This window comes from Cygnus atratus, chromosome Z, assembly GCF_013377495.2.
Source record: "Cygnus atratus isolate AKBS03 ecotype Queensland, Australia chromosome Z, CAtr_DNAZoo_HiC_assembly, whole genome shotgun sequence".
Classification (NCBI taxonomy): domain Eukaryota; kingdom Metazoa; phylum Chordata; class Aves; order Anseriformes; family Anatidae; genus Cygnus; species Cygnus atratus.
The window spans coordinates 3,472,059-3,495,381 of NC_066396.1; the positions used below are offsets into that span (position 1 = coordinate 3,472,059).

The window sequence follows — 23,323 nt, forward strand, 5'->3', positions numbered from 1 at the left end:
AATGCTCTGGTACCGAAGGCAGGGTTCGGACAGCATGCTGCTTCTCAAAATGCAGCTTTCCTGCTAGCCTGACCAGATTGCTGCTGTTGTTTTTTTGCAGGAGATTGAATGAAATCCTCACGATCATTACATGCTTGTTCAATAATAGCACACCCCAGTCACGTCTCCTCGCAAGCACATTTCGTTGGAATCGCTGAGCAGAAGCAAAGAGGAGCTGACGACTATGTGTTTCCAACGCGGGTTGCCGGCGCCCTGTGTTTGCCATTGGCTGCAGTTTTCTGGTTTATTTGCAGCTTCCCCCATCTGGAATATGAAAATGGGATTGAAGTAGATAATTGCTAGCAGCGGGTTTTCGAGAGAGGCTTAGAGGGAGCAGAATGCCTTTCGCACAGCACAGCCTGCCTGCGCTGGAAGAGCTCTGAGAGATGATTTTAGATGTTCCCCACGTCTGAATCTCCTGGAAACTTTACCGTGGAAGCGAGCCATTGCGCACAATCCTGGAGCTCACATCCAAAAGGGGCAAGGAAGGGGCAGCAGGGCCGAACAATGGGATACGTTGTACTTGGATTGCTCAGAGAAAAGCCAGCAAACGTTCCCCTCGGCTTCCCAGCAAAAAGGGCGTGAAGGGGACAATGAACTGAATTTTTCCCGGCGGAGCTTCAGTGGCCTTTCAGAAGGATGGGATACACTGACCCTTCGTCAAGCAGGGATTTGCTGGGAAACAGAACTTTGTTCTTCATATTCATCTGCGCCTTTGCCGTGGTCACCTTGCTGCAGCAGATCCTCTACGGGAGAAACTATCTCAAAAGGTAAAGGGGGGTGGGAAGGAACTGGAAAAGTTGTCTGATGGGACTGGAGGAAGGCAGAGATCGAGCCTCACCATTACACTGGTTCAAACCACTTCCCGGTGTTGCACTGACAATATTAATAGGTTGTCAGTCTGGGAGAGCACATCTGGTGTCTGTAATGTCTGATAGATTATTAATAACCGGGAACGGTGGGCGGGTAGGCATATAATGACTTGTGTGTTTCTTAGATTGTGGTTTAATCCTCAGCCATTATTAAAATCTAGGTCTTACTTTACTTAAGCTAGACTGACTTGTATCACCTGAGTATCTGCCCCAATCAGACCCTGCCATATAGTCTTTTCACCCTACGTAAATTCAAGCTGGAATGCCTTGAGAGGTTGAATTAAGGCAGCGTGGTCATTGGCTAAACTTTAGTGTCATTAGAAACAAACATGATGCAGTTCCCAAAATCAATAGTAGCAATCCTAGTGTTCCAAATATCAGAGAGAGCACTTTATTTTTGCACTGCTGTATTCTCATGAGTTTACTGCTGAGACTGCTTTGTTGTAGAGCACATCAGCCTTTGATCAGCAAGTGGTCCTGCTCTTATTACAGCAAGCACCAGTGGGGATCTACGAGTATTTAACCTTGACCCACGCAGAGTTTATTTTACTGAAATCTATTTTGAAGAGTTGTGGCTTGTATGATTTTATTTAAAGTCTGTTTCTCTTACAGGCTTGGAGGTAAGTGGATTTCAGTAGTGTAGGCAGCTGCTGTGGAATTTTTTAGTGGAATTTAGCTGAAATTTGCCAAAAGAGATCAATGGTTTGGTTCTTGCCAGGTTTGCAGCTCATGTAGTTGTTTGTCTTGTGCCAAGAGCAAGCAAAATGCTGACAAATCAGCAAATGTTTCTCACTGACAGGGGGGATAGCAAGCATGATATTAATATGTATAGACAGGAGTGTTGTAGATTAGCCAGGAGCAATTTGTGTGCTCTGCGAAGTCTTGACTGAGGGACTCTGGTGTTTTGGGCACTTCACTGCCAGAAAGATGTGGCTCAGTTGGAAGGAACCAAAGGATAGCAGCAGGTGTAGAAAACATGGAAAATAGCTGGGCTTGTTTGCCTTGGGGAAAATCGAGGGGAGACATGGTAACTGTCTTGAAATACCCAGTTTCTGCGAAGATGAAGGTAATGAACACATCTCTCTGACGACTCCTGAGATGACAAGAAGTGATGAGCTTAAGTTACAACAAGAAAGATTTGTGTTTAACCATGAGGGAAAGCTTTTAAAGATTTAAAGGATAAAGCTAGCTAAAAAAGCATAAAATCTCCATCTTTGGGGTCTTCTGGGACCCATTAGGTAGACTAGGGTAGTACTGAGCTGCCTTGTCGAGAGGATGACTCGATGGCCAACTGAGGTCTCATCTAACCTTCCTTTCTTAGTTTTTCCCATTTGTCCTAGAGACCTTGCAGCCAGTACTTTCTTTCCTATGTGTAAATGAATTGCAACAGGATAAGAGCAGTGAAAAATAAATCCGAACTATAGGTTGAAATGAAAAATAGCCGAGTAAAATGGAAATGGTGAGAAGATACAACTATAACCCTTACACTGAGTGATCTCTGTGGCCAGTCTCTGTCCTGCCTCATACCCTGGGAGCCTCTCCTGTTGCCAGAGGCTAGCAGGGAATGGAAAAAAGGGTGATGTACAATTCCCAGATGTGCTAGGAAAAAGTTTGGTTTCTAGCACTGCCATCCCGGGGCTCAAGGAGGGAGGTGTGCCTACATTTTGTCTCTTTGACTGCAAACCACTGTTTATTTAATTTTTTTCATTCCGGCTTGTAACGATTTGTCATTTTTCCTTCTTTTTTATTGCATGGAAAAGTCTCAAAGAGGGTTTGCCCCTCACTCAGTGCAGGGAGAAAGCACTGATCCTCCTTTCTGCTGCGAAGTGGTAGTTCCTGTCCATCACGGAAATAAAAATGCAGGATGTGGCAGTGTCAGGCAGCCAGTTATTAGCGATATAAAAGTCATTTACCTGCCAGCCTACATCGTTACCTTAATATCATCATGAAGGCACTTCTTCACTTTTTCTTTCCCTGAAGAACACTGCAGTGACTGTTCCCAGGTTGGTTTTCTGCCGGCTGCTCCACACAGGGCTGGCTGTAACCTTTGCTGGGTCTCTCCTTCCACAAACCTCCCGCATCCAGTGCCCTGCTAGAAGCTGATGCCGGCTGCGAGGCTCCTTGGACGCGTTGTAGCGTGCACCCCCAGGGACCATGGTGGAGCTGGTGGTTTTGGAGAGCCTCCTTGCAGAGGGGAAGTGGGATATTTATAGTTTCAGTGCCACTTGCCAAGCTGGAGCTTGGGGACGCTGCCTAAACCTAAAGCCATTCACTCGCTAGGGTTCAACATCAATAACAGGCCTCCGGGCCTCTTCCCAAGGCAGCGGGAAGGAATTCAGTAGTATATTTAGAGAAACCTGAAAATTGCCCTGAAATAATATTCCAGTAAATGTACGGTGCTTTTAAGCCTAAATAGAGCACAGGGCTGGCTCGTTTCTCTGCAAGAAGGTGGGGGAAGTGGCCGAAGGCCAGCGAGGCCTAAAGCAAACAGCTGAAACCAGCAGCTCGGGCACAGCGCAGGGGAATGCAGAGAAGGGGCTGGTCCCAGTAAGTGACATGGACATCTTCATGGAAGACAGATGGAAAGAAGCAGGAAATGAGCCGGTTTTATTGCCATAAACCCTCCGAAGCTCCCTGTGGGGGTGCCGTGGAGGCTGGTGGTCCTGCCTCCACCTGTGGCCTGGCTGCAGGGACAGCAGGCCTGCAGGTAGGAGAGGATGCTCCAGGAAAGAAACTCTGGTCAGAGGAATTTGAGAAGGGGTCCACCCTCTGGTCAGGTCCTCTCCTTCCCTTTAATGAGCTATTAATGAGCTCCTGGTGTCACCGGGCAAAGGGGAGAACACAGAGATCGGATTTCTAGGTATTCACACATTTTTCACCCACTGTATAATGTTCTCTGCTCCTTTGCCTGCTGTTTTATAATGTGCTACTGGAAAGCTGAATCCTGCCCCTTTTTCCCCCCTTTTTCCTTTTGGCTTTTCTTCCTCTTTCCCATCCTTTAGCAAAATGAATGTCAGTGCTCTCAGCAAGGCCAGTCTCTCATCCCCATAACAGCTAACGTCTTAACCAGAGACTTAAACTCCATGCTGGAGAATAACTTCAGGAGCTCTGGTCTCTGTAGCTCCTGATCCCGAGTAAAAAGGATGATGAAATGAGATATAATTAAGGGACTTTAATACGAATCTCTGGGGTAATTATTTTTATTTTAGGATTAATATGATGATTAAAAATCCACTGCATTGATCTGTTAAAGTAGGTTAAATGCCATGGACTTCTGCTTAAATCCAGAGCTGCTCCTTGCTTTTGTATTGACTCATCTTTCCAGTGCGCAGCTTTCAGATGAATTTGCCTTTGAATCAGATGCTCAGCTGAGGGTTGGCCTTTCTTTTTTTTTTTTTTTTTTTTTTTTTTGTGAGCTCTTGTTTGGCCAGCAGGGAATAATCCTGGATTACATCAGGAAACTGCCACTAGTGTAAAAACTGTTGAAATCGTCCCTGTCCTCATCTTTCAACCTGTTGCGTGGAAGAAATCAATAGGACTGTCCTTGCTTGCTTTGGCAAGGGAAAAATACCAGACTAATGCTTTGTTATATGCCTATTTTATGCTGGCAGAGTTCACTAAATGTTGTTTTTCTAACAGCCCGACTTCCTCCCAGAGTGAGAGTCAGCTGAAGAGGTGAATTTAAAAACACTTTTGAGCCAAGAGGAACACATTTTCAAAGCTATTGAAGACTTAAACAGAAATTACCCTAGAGTCTGTCAGAGGGGGCATGTACAAAACCTCAAAGACTAACTCAGCAAGAAACAGCAAATCTTCCCTTGCAGGCAGACTGCATTATTTGAGACCATCCTGAGACTGTGTATCCCAGGTTAATGCTCTTCTTGTTGCAGGGTATTCCTGAGAGTGTTTCAAGGTCTTATGGAGAGTAAGGAGGTGGCATCCCCACCTTGCCTAACTAACCTTGCAAGGACAGGGAGCCGAACCAGCTCCCTGGGAGGCTGGAGGTGGCAATGGGATGAAGCAGGGAGCTGATAGATTAACTCAGCTGCTGCCACAGCCATTATTGCTGGTTGTCCCATTCCCTTATTTGTTGTTGCTGGTGGTTGCTCTACATCATGCTCCTGTCTCCCCACATCAGTTAAAATTAGAGAGCTCACAAGTACCTGGCATGTGAATTAAAGCTCTGCAAAAGTCTGCAGACACTTACAGCTCTGTTGAAGGCTGCAACAGAGGCTTTTGTCGTGATAAGTGTCCCGAAGCCAAAATCCTACCCTCAGCTACCTGAAGGTAGCTTTAAGTGTTTTTTAAAGGTTTTTTCTGACTCATAATTTCCATTTGCTTTGAAAGAAAAGCAGCAAGTGGCTAAAGTTTTAGTACCAGAGCATGGAGGCATGTTACTTCTTCTAGCAAACTCCCTGACAGATCTCCTTAATGCAGAAACCCTGCTCCCTGTAGACTTGCTTTATTTCTAGCACCTCCGCTGTTAAGATGGTAAAACGCAGAAGAGCTAGTCCCTGAATTGCCAGTCCTTGTCCATTCCCCGGATGACAGTAATTTAAGGTAATGCAAGTCAGTTATTCCAGTATTTTACATGTGCAAATTGCATTATCCTGAGCGTGACATTCTGCGCTGCGTCACACTGATCCTTCCTGAGCTCAAGCCGTGGGTGCTGTGAGTCGCCACAGGGTGCCCTGCAGACATTTAGTCCCTGGTCCAGTTCCCCACGAGCCCACCCCGCACAGCAGTGGTTGGCTTGTGTAGGGTTGGGGTCATGTTGGGCTGTAGAAGCTCTGCAGAGCTTCGTGCCCTGCAGGGGTGGATCATAGGTGTCCCATTTACCGGCCAAGAGGTGACCGTCACCCTCACTGATCCACAGGACACCCAGCAGCAGCTTGTATCAGTCAGGGATCTAGGCCTGTTTTTGTCCATTCAAACAGCTCTTTTTAGATATTTGGCTTAATATCTAGGCTGCTCTTTTGGATATTTGGCTTAATACCTAGGCTGGCTCTGCTTTCTGTACTTTACACACATCTGTTGCCTTTGTATGACAGAGTCGTGGTCGAGTTTTCCCAATGCTCAGCATTCAACACCTGTGAACTAAACTATTCATCCAAAGGAGTTTGAAACCCATTCCATATCTTTCAAAAGCATCTCTGTTATAACCTGCCATCAACTTGCTTTATCTCATTTTGAAAAAAATGGGTGCTTCCTTCTACATGTGTGGGCAGGTACCAAGCTCAGACTTCCCTGTGTTTGTAGAACAAAATTTCTGCTAAACCCAAAATTTCTGCTTGGAGTTGTGCTACACCGTGTTCCCGCACAGCTCTGGCTGTGAGTGATCACGTCAGGGCCACTGCTCACCTCGGTGGCCACTGTTGAAGATGTCCTGTTGATTTGGTCTTTAATTTTTGAACTGATAGGAGTTTCTTGATTGTTCTTACTCTTGCTGAATGCTGTTCAGACCAAATTGCCATGCAAAGCTCTGTATTTTCATACTTTCACTGTGCCTCATTCTTACCCTTGATTGCTTTTTCATTTCATTTCTTGTTTCTTAATTCAAGTGTACTCATTGCTCAGCAGTCCATGCCTCCCTCAGGCAAATTACAGACTTAACCTCCCATTTCTTTGAGGTGTCCTTGCCCTCCATTGCTTGCATCCGTTTTGCATTTTCATCAGCCCTGCCGATAGCCACTGTCCTTCTGTGCCCTCTTTATGTAGTTAGTTTTATGCGTTAGCTCTTGTGATGAAAACCTTAAAAGCAATGTCTATCGCTGTAGTTTCATGGCACTTACCATAAGAACAAATACAGCCAAGCTTTTCACAGTCCCAGATGAAAATCTTGACTGTTCAACAGCATGGAAGGCTTGCACACATGGAGAGAGGGAATCTTGCCTACTCATGTGGCTGACACGGAGTATGAGCACAGTGCCTTTATCAAGCATTTTGCTTGTAATCTTCCACCCAAACCCTTAGCACAACTGGGGCTTGGTGGTTATGTTTACACTGAAGAATACAGCACAGTTTAGGGACACTTGACCTTGTAGTAAATATATCAGCTTTGGAAACATGAGTTGCAAAGCAATTAGCTCAGTCAGGTCTTTAGTGCCCTGGTGAGGCTGCTTGTGGTACCCATGCTGTGTCAGGTGTCTTTGCACTGAGCTGCAGTTTCAAATGTCAGAATTTGCTGGCATCTTAAAATACTTGGGATTTCCTGTGAGACTCTGCGTCTGGGACTTGATCGGTCCTTTTTCTTGATAAGTTCACAACCCGCTTCACTGTCAACTGTTGTTGCTTTTATGCTTCCCCTAATTATTACAAATAATAAGCTTTTAATTACGAATAATTATTACAAAATGCTGATTTTCTATTGCTCCTTGGATGTTTATCTTCCAGCTACAGATCAGAAAAGGAATGTTCATATTGTTTTATCTTTCTTGGGAAGTCATTTTAGATCGGGTTTTTCAGAAGTTGCATGTGAATATCTGATACAAAATTTATCCCAAATGTGAGATGTGCTGTATGAAACAAAACCTTTTTTATTTCTCTATAATAGCGGTTATAATCCAGAAGCTTCCCACCTATGTTTCCAATTTTGCTCTTTGTGCTAGTCAAAATATACTCCTCCACCACTTTATTACTAGCATTTCCCTCTAACATGTAGAGCCAGGCTCGTCCCCAGGGTAGTGCAGTATGGGCCAATGTGTGATGTAACCACACGTGCCCATTTCCAGCATCCTCCATCCATGTTTTCCTCTTCATGGGACCTATATTATATCGTATTGCTCTCTATTATTGCAGGGAGTAGAAATATGAACATTTTGCTCATTTCACTGAAGAAGTAAGTATTTTTTGGAGCTTGATAAGTCAGATTCAAATCTGCTTCCACTGAGTGCAAATGTGAGTTTTAATAAACAGTTCAAGTAAGTGTTTGCCTTTCACTTGTCAGCCAATTTCATTGTCTTCAGTGACCAAGTCTTGATCCCTTGTCAGCAAAGCAGAGTTTTTGGACTCAGAGGCTAGTGCAGCTCAACTCCTCTGGTTTGGGTTTGATCTCAGGGTCTCATTGCTTCCTAGTGGATGCCTTATTTACCCCTTGATATCTAGGGATTTTTGAGCGCCTCTGATGTCTTCTCAAGTGCTGGGTAAATAAACTTGCTGTTTCTGGCCTGTGCAGAAGGCAGATTAAGATCATTGATTTTCCTCCCAGACTCCACTTACTGTCTCCATTGGCTTCATGACTGCAGCAGTCTGTCACATTGCTACATCCTGATATTCCCCCTTTTTTCCAACCTCCTCTGCTTTCTGATCCATCTTAGTGACTGTTTTCAATCACTCTAATCTACAGGTCATTCATGCATACCACTGGTTTTGTTTTATTTTCCATCCACCCTGGGGACACAGTGAGTCATATTTTCCATATTTTGCAGGAAAGAAGGAACTGGATCTTCAGCATGATTAATCATCTGACTTTCCTATCTCTGTGACATCTGTGTTAATAGTCTAGGGGGATCACTTTCCAGTTGCCAGGAGAGTAGCAAGATCATTTAACACTGAAGTCTTCAGTTCCTCTTCTCAAGGGCACAAGGATTATGAAGTGGGGAAACTGAGGTAGAGTGAAAGTAAGTGATTTTCCACTGACTTTGGGAAGCCAGTACATGGCCTGGACTGTCAGTTTGTCAGGGCAGGGCCTGCATATGGCATCGTGTTTGGGTGGCATGGAACAGTGTAGGGCAGCACCATTACCAAACCTGAAGAAATAGGATTGTAAAATTATTAATGGAATTAAACTTAATGGGATCAAATTAAAATTATTAATGGAATTAAATGAAAACTATTGTATGAAATTAATGTATATATTATTAACTTGTAACTGAAAGAGGAGCCAAGTCAAAAAAGCTGGGCTTCCTGTCATGTCCCAATACTGTCTTTGCTAAAGAAAATGCGCACAAGGAAGGAACGTGAGAATTGCTAGAAAGAAAGAACAGGGAAAGTAAAGGCGAGTAAGAGAGGGAGTTCCAAAAGAAAATGCAGTAATGTGCCTTGCTTGTGAGGACATTTGTGCCTTCCTTTCACCCCTTCAGAGAAGGCACCCTCTGCTTCCCATTGCCTGCCCATCTGTGGTAGACCAGCAAGCTGAGTCAGATTTTGGCTTTGCTTCACTGGTGTAAAATGACATTGGTTTCTGTCCATTTTTGCTTGCCTCTGGGTTTAGTCTGCCTCTGGTAGATACAGGATGAGGGTAGTGGTAGCTGTCACCTTGGAAGATGAGTGGAAATTGCTTGCTGGCTGGGATAAAATGAGATGAGCTGGTGGTTTTGGGGAGTGAGTTGGCTCTGGAATGCAAGGTGCTGCTCCGTGCCCTCTCCTCGCACTGCTCGTGTGATGCTCTAGACAGGCTCTAACATGCCCAGTAGTGCATAAAGTCTTTTGTCTCTCCATTTATTTGCTGTAGAACAGCTCCCTTTAAAAAGCCTTCTTGTCTGAGCTGAATTTTCACCTTGCCTTCATGCTTCAGAAAGGCAGCAAGACCCCCCTGAGGTGGGATCTTGGGGAGAAGGCAGCGCAGACACAAAACTCCTTGCTGCAATCCATCCACTCTTGTTCATTCTTGCCTACTAGTTCAAAAACCTCATAATTGTTCAAAACCCGCATAATTGATGTGCTCTGCTATTAAAACCTCTGCTTGTGCAGGGGTTGTTTCTTGTTTGGATTATGGCAATGAGCTTTTTGCTTTGCTTCCTGCTGCTTCGACAGCCGGTCTTGACAAGCCCTTCAGAATTACTGCTGCTTTGTTAATTTTCTTCCTCTTTTTCGCCCCCTCCCTCTATTCTTGCCTTATGGCAGTGTTTATCTGACCACATACTGTTTCTGCATTTACAGGTACCAATTAGGTTCAAAATATTGCCTTGACATTTACCTGAAATTCAAGGTCTTTCTTGCTAAGACATCCAACTTAAGGTGTTTGTTGAACACGAGGTGCCAGGTTGCTCGTTCTCCTATACGTTAGGGGTAAGTCCGGTGATTAATGCTGTCCGTAAGCTTGTGATGTCTGTAAACTGGCAGTCGGTTTGCCCACAGCAAAACTTCCTTCATGAGAAATTTGCTTACAGTGAATGCACAGAGCGCTGATAGCGTTTCTGGTTATTACATCTTTTATAAAGTTTTCCCTTGTCATCACCAGCATCAGATGTTGGGGAAATGTGCTAATTTTAGAAGGGTTAGAAATAGAAAATGGAAATAACGGTAGGGCAAATTGAGCAAATGGCAAAGTTCCACCATTGGTAATTGTTGGTAATGATCCAAGGCTTTGATGTTGCTTTTTTTTTTTTTTTTTTTAACTCTGTGACATGAACTGTCCAACTTACATAGAAGACCTCTACATCTACGTCATTTCCTTGCCTTTCATTCCCTTCCCTTCCCTTCTCTTCTTTTAATCTCTCTTAACCTTCTGTTTTGTCTTGCTTCTTTTTATCTGCCTTTTCTGTTCACATCCTGTATATGCATCCCTATTGCAATTCTGATTCACGGAAGCTTAATTTACCTAATTTTCTACCGGTTGAAGTGTAGTTAGTGCTGAGAGTGAATGTGCTAGTATTTAACTACCATAATATGCCAAAGAAACCTGCTGATGGAGCAGTTCGTGACTCTGATCTATTTTCTCAGTTTGTTTGCAGATTTGGACAGATAGTATTTATGAACATTTAAAACTCACAATTGAAAGCATTAGAAAATTTTACGTTTTTACAACTAAAATCTCCTAACTCAGGGCTGATTGACTGAAATCAATGGTGATACTTAGAGTAATCTTGTTAGGAACAGAATTAATTCAGGTCAGTGTTTGCAAATGTCTCATCCTTGATTTTTTTTACTCAGTCTTAATACTGAAAACCATTATTTGTGGGAATTTTTCTTACTAGGAGGAATAGGCCTATTGAATATTCAGTCCAGAAAATGCTGTACGTTACGCTTGTGTCAATCTTGTGGACTTGCAGTGAGACACAGTCCTATGAGCTGTGTAATGTCTTCTATGGTATGTTTTGTGTATATATAAGCCTGTATGTTGCTAAACTCTGTAGCACCTGCTCATTGGAAGAAGAGCACTGGATGGTCCCTTTTTCCTGTCTCATTCAAGATCCGACACTTGGCTTGCTCCTAACCCTAAGCTCAGCTCACCACCTTGTGTTTTCTCCTTACCATGTAGAGGAAGAAGCAACATACCCTGCTCCCTGCTTGCCCTCATCAGGTATTTCTGTACCTCAATTCCCCCGGTCTACCATTTCAAAGCTGAGTATTTTAAGCTGTTCCTCATGAGACATACCTACCAGTCCTCACCATTAGTCTTCCCGATCTCCTCTTGGATCTTACCCAACATTTGTGTGTCCTCCTGTAAACTTGATGCCTCAGTGAGAGTACGCGGTGTTCCCAAAAAGGCCTGATGAGGTGGGAGCATTAGAAGGTGGTTTTATCATTTCCGTTGCTTTAGGGACAGATCCCCACGCTACCTTTAAGCATTTACTTCGCTTTCCTTCCAGCTGTTACGTGCAGAGTGAAGATGTACAAAGGGAAAAGGCTTTACCAATTGTTTTAATTCTTCATTTCATCTCCCTGAATTTTGGCTACACTTTAGGAGAGTTGACCTCTGAGGGACACATCGATACCTGCTACTTATCCAGACTGATGCTATTTCAGTTTGCAAGTTAGTGTCTAAGCTCAAAATAGCCAATTTAAATCCAATTAAAAATTTCAATTCCAACTTGGTTTTCCCACACTTCTTCTCCCTCTCCCCATGCATCATACACTGCTGCCCTTAGCAGTTAAAACATATTTATAAGGCCATACAGTTAGATGTCTTTTACAAGGACATTTACACTATTCTGCCAGAGTCATAAACTGCAGCAAAAAAAGTGTTAGACTATGATGCATGGGAGAGAATCATGGGTGTTTAACAAGCCTGAAAGAGAAGGTGTCTTAGTCAAAGTGAGAATTTTCTCATATTTTCTTCACACCCAACTTCTACTTAGAAGTCATCACCTCGGGCAACCTCAGCTGATTAAAAGCTGTCAGAGCAGTGTTGAAGGTACGTGACTCCCTGGTAAGCCACAGCACTGCATTAGCTTGCAGGCATTACAGTATAAACTACACACCCTTTGATGTCATTTTCCAAGTTGAGGGGGCAGTTTAGGATGCTAGCCCTTTATTTTTTCACAGTGTTTAAACTACTCCCTACCTCCCTCAGAATTTCCTTTCACAAAAAGTGCCTTTACCAGAAAGTTGGTTTTCAATATAAAAAAAAAAACAAAACAAAACCAAAAAGATTAAAAGGCACAAAGCATACAAGAATAACCATCATAGATCCTTTCAAAATTTGTCATTTACAGGTCAAAAAAAAATTTGTGGTGACATGCATTGCACGATTTGGGTGGTAGGATGCTTCTGTCACATGTGCCCACACTACAAGCAACCCTGGGCTCCCTGTGCTGCTGGCAGAGGGAGGCTTTGCAGCAGTGATCAGCCTCCCCTAGGGGAAGGACAGTCTTTGATCAGGTGAATCTTTCCCAAACCTAACTGTACTGAGCCAGTCTCTACTGATTTTTAAGGACCAAGACAGCTCAGGTGGAAATGCCTGCACTGAAGATATTTGGACAATGTTGTCTTAAAAGAACTATGACAACAAGGAAGTTATGTGCACGTGTTTCCACAGTACAGAGCAAAGAAATACTTCCTGCATGTTTTGGGAGCCCTGTAGAGCTACTCCACTTTTCTGCTGCAGGAAGCAGAGAGGCCTTTTTTAATGCCCCATATCCATCCTTCTAAACTGCCTGTGCTGATAACTGCTGCCAGTTGGACTAGGGGATGGAGGTGGTCTGAGAGATGCTCCAGTCCTTGCAATCAGCCTGCTGACCAAGAAGCCTAGTGGGGTCCTGGATGCCCTTTCTTTTGGGCAGAGCAGGCGGGCAGATTGCTTCCTGGCTGTTCCCACACAGCCCAGCCAGGAAGTTAACTTTCAGTATTGGAAGCACCAAATGTTCACAACTCAGCTGCCAGGCTTCTGAAATCACGAAATTGGGTTAAAATGGAGAAGCTTAAAAATAACAATCAGCAAGATTCCTTTTCGTTGACTTCTGAGCCATAGGAGGGATTTGGCTTGTATTGTCAAGTGTTTCTTCAGACACAGCTTTTTTAAATACATGTGAAATTTCTAACCAACTATAGGTGGAGTTTCCAGAAGACTGCAGGCATCATGAGACTTGCAATGACTTTGTGAAAGTTTAGAAGACAGGGAGTTGTGATGGTTGTGATTTGCATTTGCTTAAAAAATACCGTCTTCCCAAGTAGGGAGAAGCAGCAATATGGAGTGATTTAGTGAAGTCATCAAATATGATAAATGATAAATCCTTTGCCAGCATGGCCAACAAATCAGAGGAAAGATCCAGTGCCCACCACATTTAACAACTATGGGAGATGTAAACTGGAAGTTTGGAATGTTTACTTCTTTGGCCCTGGAGTTTTTCACATCAGTCTCCAACTTTTTGTACTTGTGACTTGCTTAATGCATCTGTATGTTCTTGAGCACAGATGGTTGCTGGCCTTCCAGTTTAGTTGGGGCAACTGCTGGTGTGTTCAGACAAGGACTTGAAGAGTCTATGGGAAGTGAAAATTAAGTGTTTGTACGAGTAAGATAATGAATTGTGGTTCTTGGTATCTTTTTGTTGTTTTTGTTGATGTTTGTGTCATAGTCACCTTTCTGTGTTAAGAAAAAGGACACGAGAACTCGTGCTGATAGTGAACTAATGAATGTTATCAAATATCAACTGCCTCATTTTCTTGCTAGAGGGCTGCAGTTTAGCTGGCAGAATGGAGAGGAGTTGGCAAATTGGACCGGCACCTTTAATTTCACGGATGACGGAGCAGTGAAGAGTGGCAGTGACACAGGCACCAGGTACCAACACCAGAGGGAATGACTACAGAGATCTCGTGCTCTTTGTATGAACCACAAGTGTGGGCACAGGCTGTATGAACAAACAGATTTACAGTTTGCTTTGGCTGCTCAGTACAGCTCCCCATGTCACATAAGATGCTGTGGATGCCCAAGCACTGTGCTGTTTTCCCCCTTTGAGGTCCCAGGGCTGTTTTGGAACATGCCGTAAGCATCCATGCAGGAGGGTGACTTGTGTCCTGGCCTCTCCTATTTTCATTTCCCCCACCAAGGCCATATGTCAGTATATGGCACTGTGGGAGAGTGGGCCTTGGGTGGGCAGTGGGTAATGTCCCAGCATGCTAGTGTTGATGCAAGCAGAGCACACTGGAAAATCTGACCCAAGGCTTTCTTTATAACAGAATATATATTTTAAGAAAATGTAATTTAATTTGAAATCCTTCTAATCCTTCCCATTTGAAACACTTCCAGGGGAGAAGTGTTCTGTCAAGACAAGAGCAGAGTATTCCCTTTATTTACTATTCTGAGATGATTTAAGAAGTGCTAATGTGCTGTTGCACTTTTGGTACTTATTAATTTGTAGTAGGATCCTTTAGACTGACATATATATATGAAGGGTCATGAAAGGCCATGTGCATAGGCAAGAAACTGTCTGCAGTTGTCCCCAAAGAGCTCCGTGACTATCACATGCTAACTGTATAAATCAGTGTCAGGTGTGGGGGACATTTGGGGTGTCTTCTGGAACCTCGGTTATAGAAAAAAGCCCTGCTGGGAAGACTGTCTAGTTCTCAGCTTTTGTACAGGGCAAACTCCAGGACCTTTACCTTGAGGATCAAAGTTTTGTGAGTTCAGTGCACAGAGATACAAGGTGAAATATTCTTGTGGATAGTTAAAAAAGGACCTTTCGGTGCATAGTACTTACTCCCCGTCTCTATTGACATGAAGGAAATAAAAAATCCTGAATCACGTGTAGTATCAAGTTCAAAAAACAGCAGGAAAACCTTAGAAACACTTTAAGTTAAAGAAAAAAATAAAGTAACTAAAAGAAGCTTACATATAATAAGTATGTATAAATAAAACTCTCCCTGGATAAATTACGTATTTTGTGGGAAATACCATCACACTATATTTCAGTAACCATATGCCACTACAGCTGTGGAGCTGAGAGCATTTCAAAGGCAAGTGGAAGTACAGTCTGACCTGCCAAAAACCACCCAGTCTCACTGAACCACAGCAATGCTGCAGTTCCTGTTGGACTCTTAGCTGGAATGTGATCCCTATCAGTGCTGCTCAACACTCGGCTTGTTTAACTTGTTAAGGGAGCATTATGAAAACAACCAGATTAGCTGCAGGTTTTAGCTCAGAACAAGAGATGGATGGTTCATTCTTTCTAAGTCTGTATTTATGTATGCATGTATCTATCCGTCTGTCTATTTTGTTGCATTTTTAGTGTGTGCATCTACAGTCTGTATACTCAAAATCTTCAGCCTAGGCACTTGGCATATAAGAAGACCAAATGTGGCACAAAGACAGATATCTTCTTGAAGATAGGGTAGGTTTAATATGTACAGATTTCCCCCTCTAGGCACCCTTGGCCACACAATTGAACCATCATGGAGTGCAGGATGGAGAACCAAAATGCTTGAGTGAAAAATACATGCTAATACTGAACAACACTGAATAGCAGTTCTCCTCTCAATCTGTTTAGCCTCTTTAACAAGGAAGAGGTTCAGGATGCAAGTGTTTTTTATACAAGCAGGATCTAATTGCATGAGTTACGTATACATTCCAAAGGTTATAATAACAATATAAATACGTAAATGTCAAAGTCAGTGTCAGGTTAATGACTGTGGAGCTGAAAGATGGGGTTTTCGAGTTAGGGATAAATCTAGCTGTGACATGCATTGCACATAAACGTGTTACAGATGTTATTTACCCATTTGTCTACTGCTTGAAAGCTAAGTATACAGCAAAATAAAAAAGAACTGTATACGCGTAGAGGTGAGACTGTGGTGAGTAACTGCAGAGCTATGTCATAATCTGTTTGCTGTTTACCTTTGATCACCTTTCTTACTTTTTTACCACTAGACTTCTCCTGAGAATCTTAATATAACACCCAACATCAAACTGTTGATATCATTTGAAAGCAAGCCTTCCTCTAGTGAATAGTTCTTTCTGCCAAAAAGAAAACTTGCAGACTAAATTTTGCTGGCCTCATTTTACTTGTATACATTTAGACATCTCCAGAGAGATGTCTAAAGAGCACAAAACTAACTATACATCAGCATATGCACAGTAAATACCTTTCACTGCATGGCTCTGCAGTTTATTGTGTGTCATCACCTCCTTGTAGAAGGTTTTGTTTTTAGAGGTAGTAATTGAAATATGTACTAATATTCTTTTCATTAGGTTCTCGAATTCATATATTTACATGTACATTGGTATATTTTTATTCATACATGCCTGGTATTGTTCCAAGTATATTCTATAACTACTCTTTATCTTTTAACTGTGGTGCTGAGACGTTAACAACTCATTACTCATTCTGTAAGAGTGATTTATTAGATGCAAACAAAGGACTTCCAAAGCAAAAGGCATACTGAGAAAATAATTTCATTACAATTGCAAGGCAGCCAGACTTCACAAGAGTAGCGGCCGTATCAAAACCAATGAACCGTGAAGATCAAACATGGCAAAAAGGATCAAATAGCTCAGAAGTAAAGAACATCATGTTGTCTGATTTCCATAGGAACTGATTCAGGCATTGACTAATGTACAAAGTAAAGTGTGGCTTGCAGCTGGCATGTTTTTTATTGTCCAAGGGAGTTCACTACAGTTTCAGAAGATGAGCCCTACTCGAGTTGCAGGCAGCTCCACTGTCCCAGAGTAATCAAGCTAACCAAGGCTTTTCATCCCAGGGCATGAGACACTTTTTTAGATTGCACAGAGCTGTTCCATGGAGATAAAAAGTGGTATCATGAACTTGGCTCACTATGTGGTGCAACGGAGAGTGTGGATCAGGTTTGTGGCAGCTATTATTGTTGTGAGTAGTTTTCCCACAGAGGTCTGTATTTGCTGGGACTTCTTGAGCACCAAAAGCTTCATTTCCATGCATAGTGCATTGCTGCACATCTTTTAGGAAGCAATAAAGTTGTGAATACTTTATTCTTAAGAAAAGGTTACTTAGTAAAACATGTAAGCCTCCAAAGCCAGGGGGGTGGTGAGGCCGACTGTAGGTGTGTACATTCAAAAGAAGGTGGACTTTCCTATAGATTCTTCTGTGCATTTGGGCTCTTTTCTAGAGCTCATAGTGCTCTGTTCTCCTTTAATATGTTTTGCAACTTACTGGGATTGTGAACCTTCATTCCTAAAGCATTTGTTGTTGCCAAGATTAAACTGCCTTAATGGTGTGATGATACATCTGGCCTATTGGTTGGGTTATGGTGTTCTCTGTCACCTTCAGTCCATCTGAGCTGAAGATGGGGTTCAATATAGGACATAGGTAGTAAGACCACAGAAGCCTTTGACAGGTGAAAGAAGTGAGCTGTATACTTTCAGGCCTGCTGGTTCCTACACTGAATTCTCCAGTATAGCACGTAGGGAACTTTGTCCCAGTGGCTACAAAATAGAAAGTGTAATCCACTGATTTCATCAAATACACATTTTACAAGAATGAAAGTCAGGGCTTGAACCATCAGACCTCATTGACTAGGATGGTAGTTGAGGATGTTCCTTAAGTCACAGAGCTGAACTCCTCATACAAAGATACTAAAATCTTGAGAAACACAAGGGGAAAAAAAACCGACAACAATTGCTTGCAACAATAAACTGTGTTTTTGAAATGTTATTGATGTATAAGTGTTGTCATATGTTTTGTTATGCCTCCCAGGTGGTCATATGGATAACAACATCAGCGGCTTATTTCAATCAGAGTGATAGGGATGGGCTTGATTAAAACAGCTGAACAGCAGTTTTATTAAAATTGGAGAACTCTGAAATGAATCTGGTAAAACAGTAGTCCCTGCAGGATACCCTGCTGCTGCTTGTCAGCAGCCGGTGTTTTGATATGGTGATCAGGAAAGAAAAGAAACAACAAAGTCTCCTTCAAAATGCCCATTCAGTATGCTCTCCATTAAATCGTTCTGAGGGTGACGCTGTGAGGTGGAAAAGCCTCTAAATGGAGATGCATGGCAGTCTCTGGGGAAGGAGGCCCAGGTGGCACAGGCAGCTGTGGTGTTGGTTTGGGAGTATGTCTGTGAGATGGGCTTATCCCCAGTGAGTGAACAAACTGTGGGAGGTTGCTGGGACTTTGCTATGTCAATTAAGGCTGTTTCTGCTTTAGGTCCTGGTATTTCACCCCCATCTCTGCTCTACTGACCAGTATGTTAGATGGAAATTCTGGGGAAACCTTGGTCTTGAATAAGTGGACAGATGAGAAGGGAACAACGTGGCACTGGCAGGAGTGGATGCGTGGTCAGTTCATGCTCCTAAACGTGGCTTAGGGCAGCAGAGCCAGGCAATCCCAAATGATCCCAAATGATTTTTGTACTGGGGCATGAGGACAGGTTATCAAAAGCAGAATGGCAGGGAGCAGCAAGTGCTAGTTTGCCAGAAACTCTCATAGTAGTGGTGAAAAACACATTCGCAGGGTATCACAACTGTCATCTCATCTGTACAGATGTGTAAAGTGCCTGTGAAGTCACTCGACTGGATCAGATAAGGACTCCAGAAACAGGACACTTCTGAGATATGCCAGACTGATGCATGGACTTTTCTAAGGTTAATAGGGAGGTAGAGCTATCAATGAAGTGCTTTTAAGGGACGGAAATACAAAAGCTACTCCTCCTCTGTAAAAGATCAAACTATTGAATTTAGATCTGGTTTGTGGAAGCACTTTTGTTTTGTTTTGTTTTAACATAAAAATCTGGAAGATAAGCAGGGGATTCTGAGACATTTCTGGACACTTCTGGTGCTATCTATTACCAAAAACACAGACAAACTTGTGACACTATAAAGAGATATCTAGCCAAACATTTCAAAATATCCTAGGTGGTTACTCAGGGGGTTCATAAGATAACAGCTGTTAAACTCAGGTACACAGTGTCTGGAAAGTGTGAGTCCTTATTCAAGAATTTCATCTCTTTATTTTTGTTTGATTATTCCAGTTCTTTTAGAAAGAAAAGCGTATGTGAGCTAAAGATGCTATTTCTATCCTCATCTTCCAAAGCACTGGATATTATTTTTCCGTGGTATTCTGTACTGAAAAGCTTTCTGCTGCTAGGAATTGCTTCCTGGTGCAGCACTGGTCCTCCCTACTTAGTCACCATATGTTTAGATTAAGTATCATATGTCTCTCATACTTTTTGGAACCCAAATCATTCTTATAGGTCCTTTCATAAATCCTCAGTGTCTTGGACCCTCAAAGCTGAAGCAGCAGAACTGGATGCAGTAATTCCTGGGCAGCCCGCTCTAGGTGTCCCTGCTTGAGCAGAGGGTTGGGCCGGATGGCCTCCGGAGGTCATTTCCAACCTTAACCATTTTGTGAATTATTCTGTGAATGCTTATATTTTCATTTTTACATGACACTTCATAATGACACATTTTGTTTCTAGCTACAGCCACTTACTGAAAGTTAGTGATCAATTAGACACACATATATATTAACATTAGAGATGAAGATTGTAAGAGATTTAAACCAGTTAATGCTAGTGCCATTGGCATCAGCAGGAGATAGACAGGAGGGATGTGAAAAATCTTTCTTCATATTTGTTGTCCCCAAGGTGGAGGTAGTTTCCGTACAGAAGACTCTTGCTTCTTCAGCCTTGCCTTTGTGCACACAGCAGCTTTTCTCTCACTTCAGTCTTTCAAGCAACAGCCTGGTGTGGACAAGTCAACACAGCCTCTCAGAGGGCAGAAACAACACATACAGCAATGAGATTTTTTGTGCCACGGCTCTAGAGAAGTGTAAGTTAATCTGAGGGCGTCAAACATTTCTGCTTCACCTACTCGTTCTTGGAGCAGGGGGATCTCATTCAACACCAGTACATCTACAGGTATTTTCTTTCACAAGGTATAGTACAAAAGGTCCTTATGGTTTCCATCAGCTTCAGAGACTGCTCTTGATCTCCGTGCTAATCCTGTAGTCCAGGCAGTGTCTGTGAGGATGGCACCTGAGGTCCCTGTTCCTGCCTGCCATTCACTTACCTCTACATCACCTTCTTCTGCCCAACAGGCGTTGTACCTAAATGCCTTCTAACAAAAGCATATGTGTGCAGTCGTAGGATGATATGACACGTGAAGTGGTAGGTTGCTGTTTTTGGGGGGAAAATATCACAGTAATGATGTCAGGCCCTTAAACCTTTTGACCAAACCTTGCATATCTTAACGTCACATAGAATTATTAATAGAGGCAAAATCTGGCAGGATTTGGTCCCTCACTCACAATGGGCTGATGAAGTCAGTACCTACTTGGCTTTGTTTTGCCTGAATTTTCCAGAGCCCCTGTAATCATTATACGCTCCACTTGAGCAATGCTTTTGCTAAAAAGTTCTGAGGATCCTCTGCTAGCCCTTCTGGATGAATGTGAGTCCCCATGTGCTTTGGGGATTGTGCCCTAGCACACTTGTAAGGTTCCTGAGTGACGAAGGTGACTCTAGACTTGAACTTGGCCATGGATCTGCCCATACTGATGAGTGCAAGCACTGCAAATTGGACATCTCTCTTAGTAAATATTCAATGGAAGCCTGCAGGGCTTAGTTCTCTTGTTCTCATTTCTTAGTCACTAGATAATGTGTATTTTTTGAAAGATCTTTGTTTTTCCTGCAGGGTAGGTGGAATTCTTCCTGCGATACTCTGCTACCGTGCAGCGTAAGTGCTGCAGCCTCACCACGAGCAGTGCAGAACCAGCACTGCAGGAACGAGCAAAACGGGAGGGCGTTTGTGCAGCAGAAAATGGTTTCATTTAAAACGCCTGACAATTACATTCAATTATATTTTCAAACCTTTGTGCAATGTATCAGACAAATCAGTGCCTCAATCCAAATGTCACTTGAAGACAGGATTGAAGTCTCAGGCTTTTTAATTCATGTTGCATGACCAAGAAAAGCTTACTTTTGATCAAAGCAGGAGCAGCCCGTCTGCAGATGATCAAAGACCTAAGCGTTAGCTGGTGTATTGGGAAGTTGGATATCTCTCTCAAGCTCAGTAAGCTGCTCAGCTGGAAGTGAGATTGCAATGGTAGACATGAAGGTTAGAAAAGAAGAAAGTCATGGTTATTTAAAACGGGAAAATTACAGAGCAAATGGCATCTCACTTCTGGACATCCAACACTGAGGGGCATGTCACTGGTGATAGATTTCAGCAAAGGAAGGGAAAAAAGTACAGGGAGAAGAGATTCTGGGGTGACATATACACACTGTTTTATGGATGTGAAACCGGCCTGTCATTCCTGGAAAGCTAAAATGCAACCTTTTCTCATAGCAAAAGGAGTAGCGTAGTCAGGAGTATCACTTGTCACTAATCAAGAGCATAAATCAAAATAAACTGCACTACACCCTTACATTTTAGCTGGATATCATACTGAGGAAGATGACGGGGAGGACAGTTTCCATTGGTGTTAATTAAGCTGGCAGGCGAATGTGTCTTTGTTCATGGGGAGCTCCGTGGTTTGGAGTGGGAGTTTAATAGGCAGGAGCAGCACTTGGAGCCCAGGGAGTGGGTGAGACTGATGCCTCCTGTGGGAGAACAAGCGGGCTGCTCTCCAAATCCTCCTGGCAGGACCAGGCTCCGGGCCCTGCTGAGCAGAGGAGCTGGGTTTAGAGGACATCCACAGGGGCTGAGGGAGCTCGTGTTCCTTGTACTAGAGCCTGGTGTTGGGGGAAAGGACAGCACGAAGCCCTTGTGTGGGAAGAGGTCAGCCGGAGCTGCGGGGAGCTGCCTCTGCTAATCTGCCTCAGTGTCTGAAACAGGAGGAGGAGAGACTGCGGGGCAAATGAAGAGCATGAACATTCCTGGGAGAGGGGAAAAAAAGTTAGTCTGCTGACTGGGTACCATCTCACAAAACTCTGGAAGCATGTGGATTTGAAGTACGTGTGAGAGTTAGTGACTTGCAGGACAGCCCCGTGCTTTTCTAAGCTGTAGGGTAATGGAACAACTCTGTTGCAAATGCATTGCTGCCTCGTGGATTTCTTTTCACATCCAGAAGTGGCTTATTTTTCATGCGATTCTTTCCTTCTTACCCTTCTGCCTCTCTGGTAGCACATCCTTTTTCTTCTCTCTTTTTGGTTTGTGGGTTGGGTAAACAGGCAGTGATCAAAGGGAGTCTTTGGGACTCAGAAAATTTCATCTCTTTTCATAAAGTGACAACTTTGTCTACTGTGCCACGGGCTGAGGCCAGCTTTGCCATGTGATAACGTGCTGTTTGACATCTGAGCTGCAGCTCTCTAGCTTAGCAGCACATCCAGAAATGCACAGGAAAGATAAAAATGCATATTAATCTAGATTTTTACCATTCTTAGCTGTCCTGAAGCACACACAGGGTACTGTAATCCAGTGTTGGGCTGAAAGACAGCATGAGGCTGATACACCATTGCTCTCTCCCTGAAGCAGGGTGGAAGAGGTGGGAGTGGTGTGCAAAGTGCTGGGTGTTGCATGGGGATGTATTCCTGCCTCTATCAATTCCATCGTGTAAAACGTGAACATTCAGGGTCCCAGTCTTATCTCACTCAGTGAACCAAAGTAAAGAATGAATAAAACCAAACACAGTAAGAAAAATAAATACTGAAGGGGGATGAAAAGTTGTACAGTTGCTTATGTATCTGGACTGATAGCCAGAGGGGACCCCTGCATCCTGTAAAATGCTTTGACCAGCCAGAAGTCCTATGAAGTCAGTTTGGTTTTGGAAACTTATCTGGAGTACATCCACACAGGACTTTGGTGAAGCTCTACCATATGAACTCTTAAACCAATTTCAGCAGGAGCAGCTTTCAAAATACACAAGTTGTTCAGCCCCAGCTCCACTAAGGCAAGCACGTAGGAAATGTAAAAGTGCAATGGATTTCATCTGCTCTTTAGTAAGGGCTGAATGTCCAGGTGAACAATTGAATCAGAAGGAGAGCCCAAGGCTTTTGATGAGAAACCAGAGAAAGGTCTATGTTGCGTGACCTTTATCTCTGTTCTTGAGGCCAAGGAAATCTTTTTCCAGATTTGTCACTATTTATGAAACAGTACAAAATTCCTTTTACAGAACTCATAAAAATGTATTTGTTTCCTTGAAAAATATGCAAACACACTTCCAAATAGTCACATTCTTAAAAGATTGTTGGGTTACTGTATTTCTTGACAGTAATGAGTTCACTTCCTTATTAAGAATTTTTGATGTTCTGATCTTGCCATCTTCTCAGCATTGGCTTCTTCCTCTTAGTCTCAAGCTTTCTGTCCCTTGCTGGATCACAGTGGTTGGTTTGGGTTTTGGCAA

General features: G+C 43.1%; 1 protein-coding gene across 3 annotated transcripts in view; it reads left to right on the top strand.

Annotated features, from left to right (window-relative positions):
• Window positions 1-678: 678 nt before the first annotated feature.
• The window catches only part of ST8SIA5 (ST8 alpha-N-acetyl-neuraminide alpha-2,8-sialyltransferase 5), a 37,455-nt gene continuing 14,810 nt past the window's right edge, over window positions 679-23,323 (top strand). For 2 of the 3 annotated variants that reach the window (XM_035559956.1, XM_035559957.1), the window contains exon 1: window positions 679-809. In XM_035559956.1, the coding sequence (XP_035415849.1) occupies window positions 679-809 (131 nt within the window). Of the gene's footprint in view, window positions 810-13,743; window positions 13,852-23,323 lie in introns of all 3 variants that reach the window. The other variant, XM_035559955.1, reaches the window with a different exon arrangement.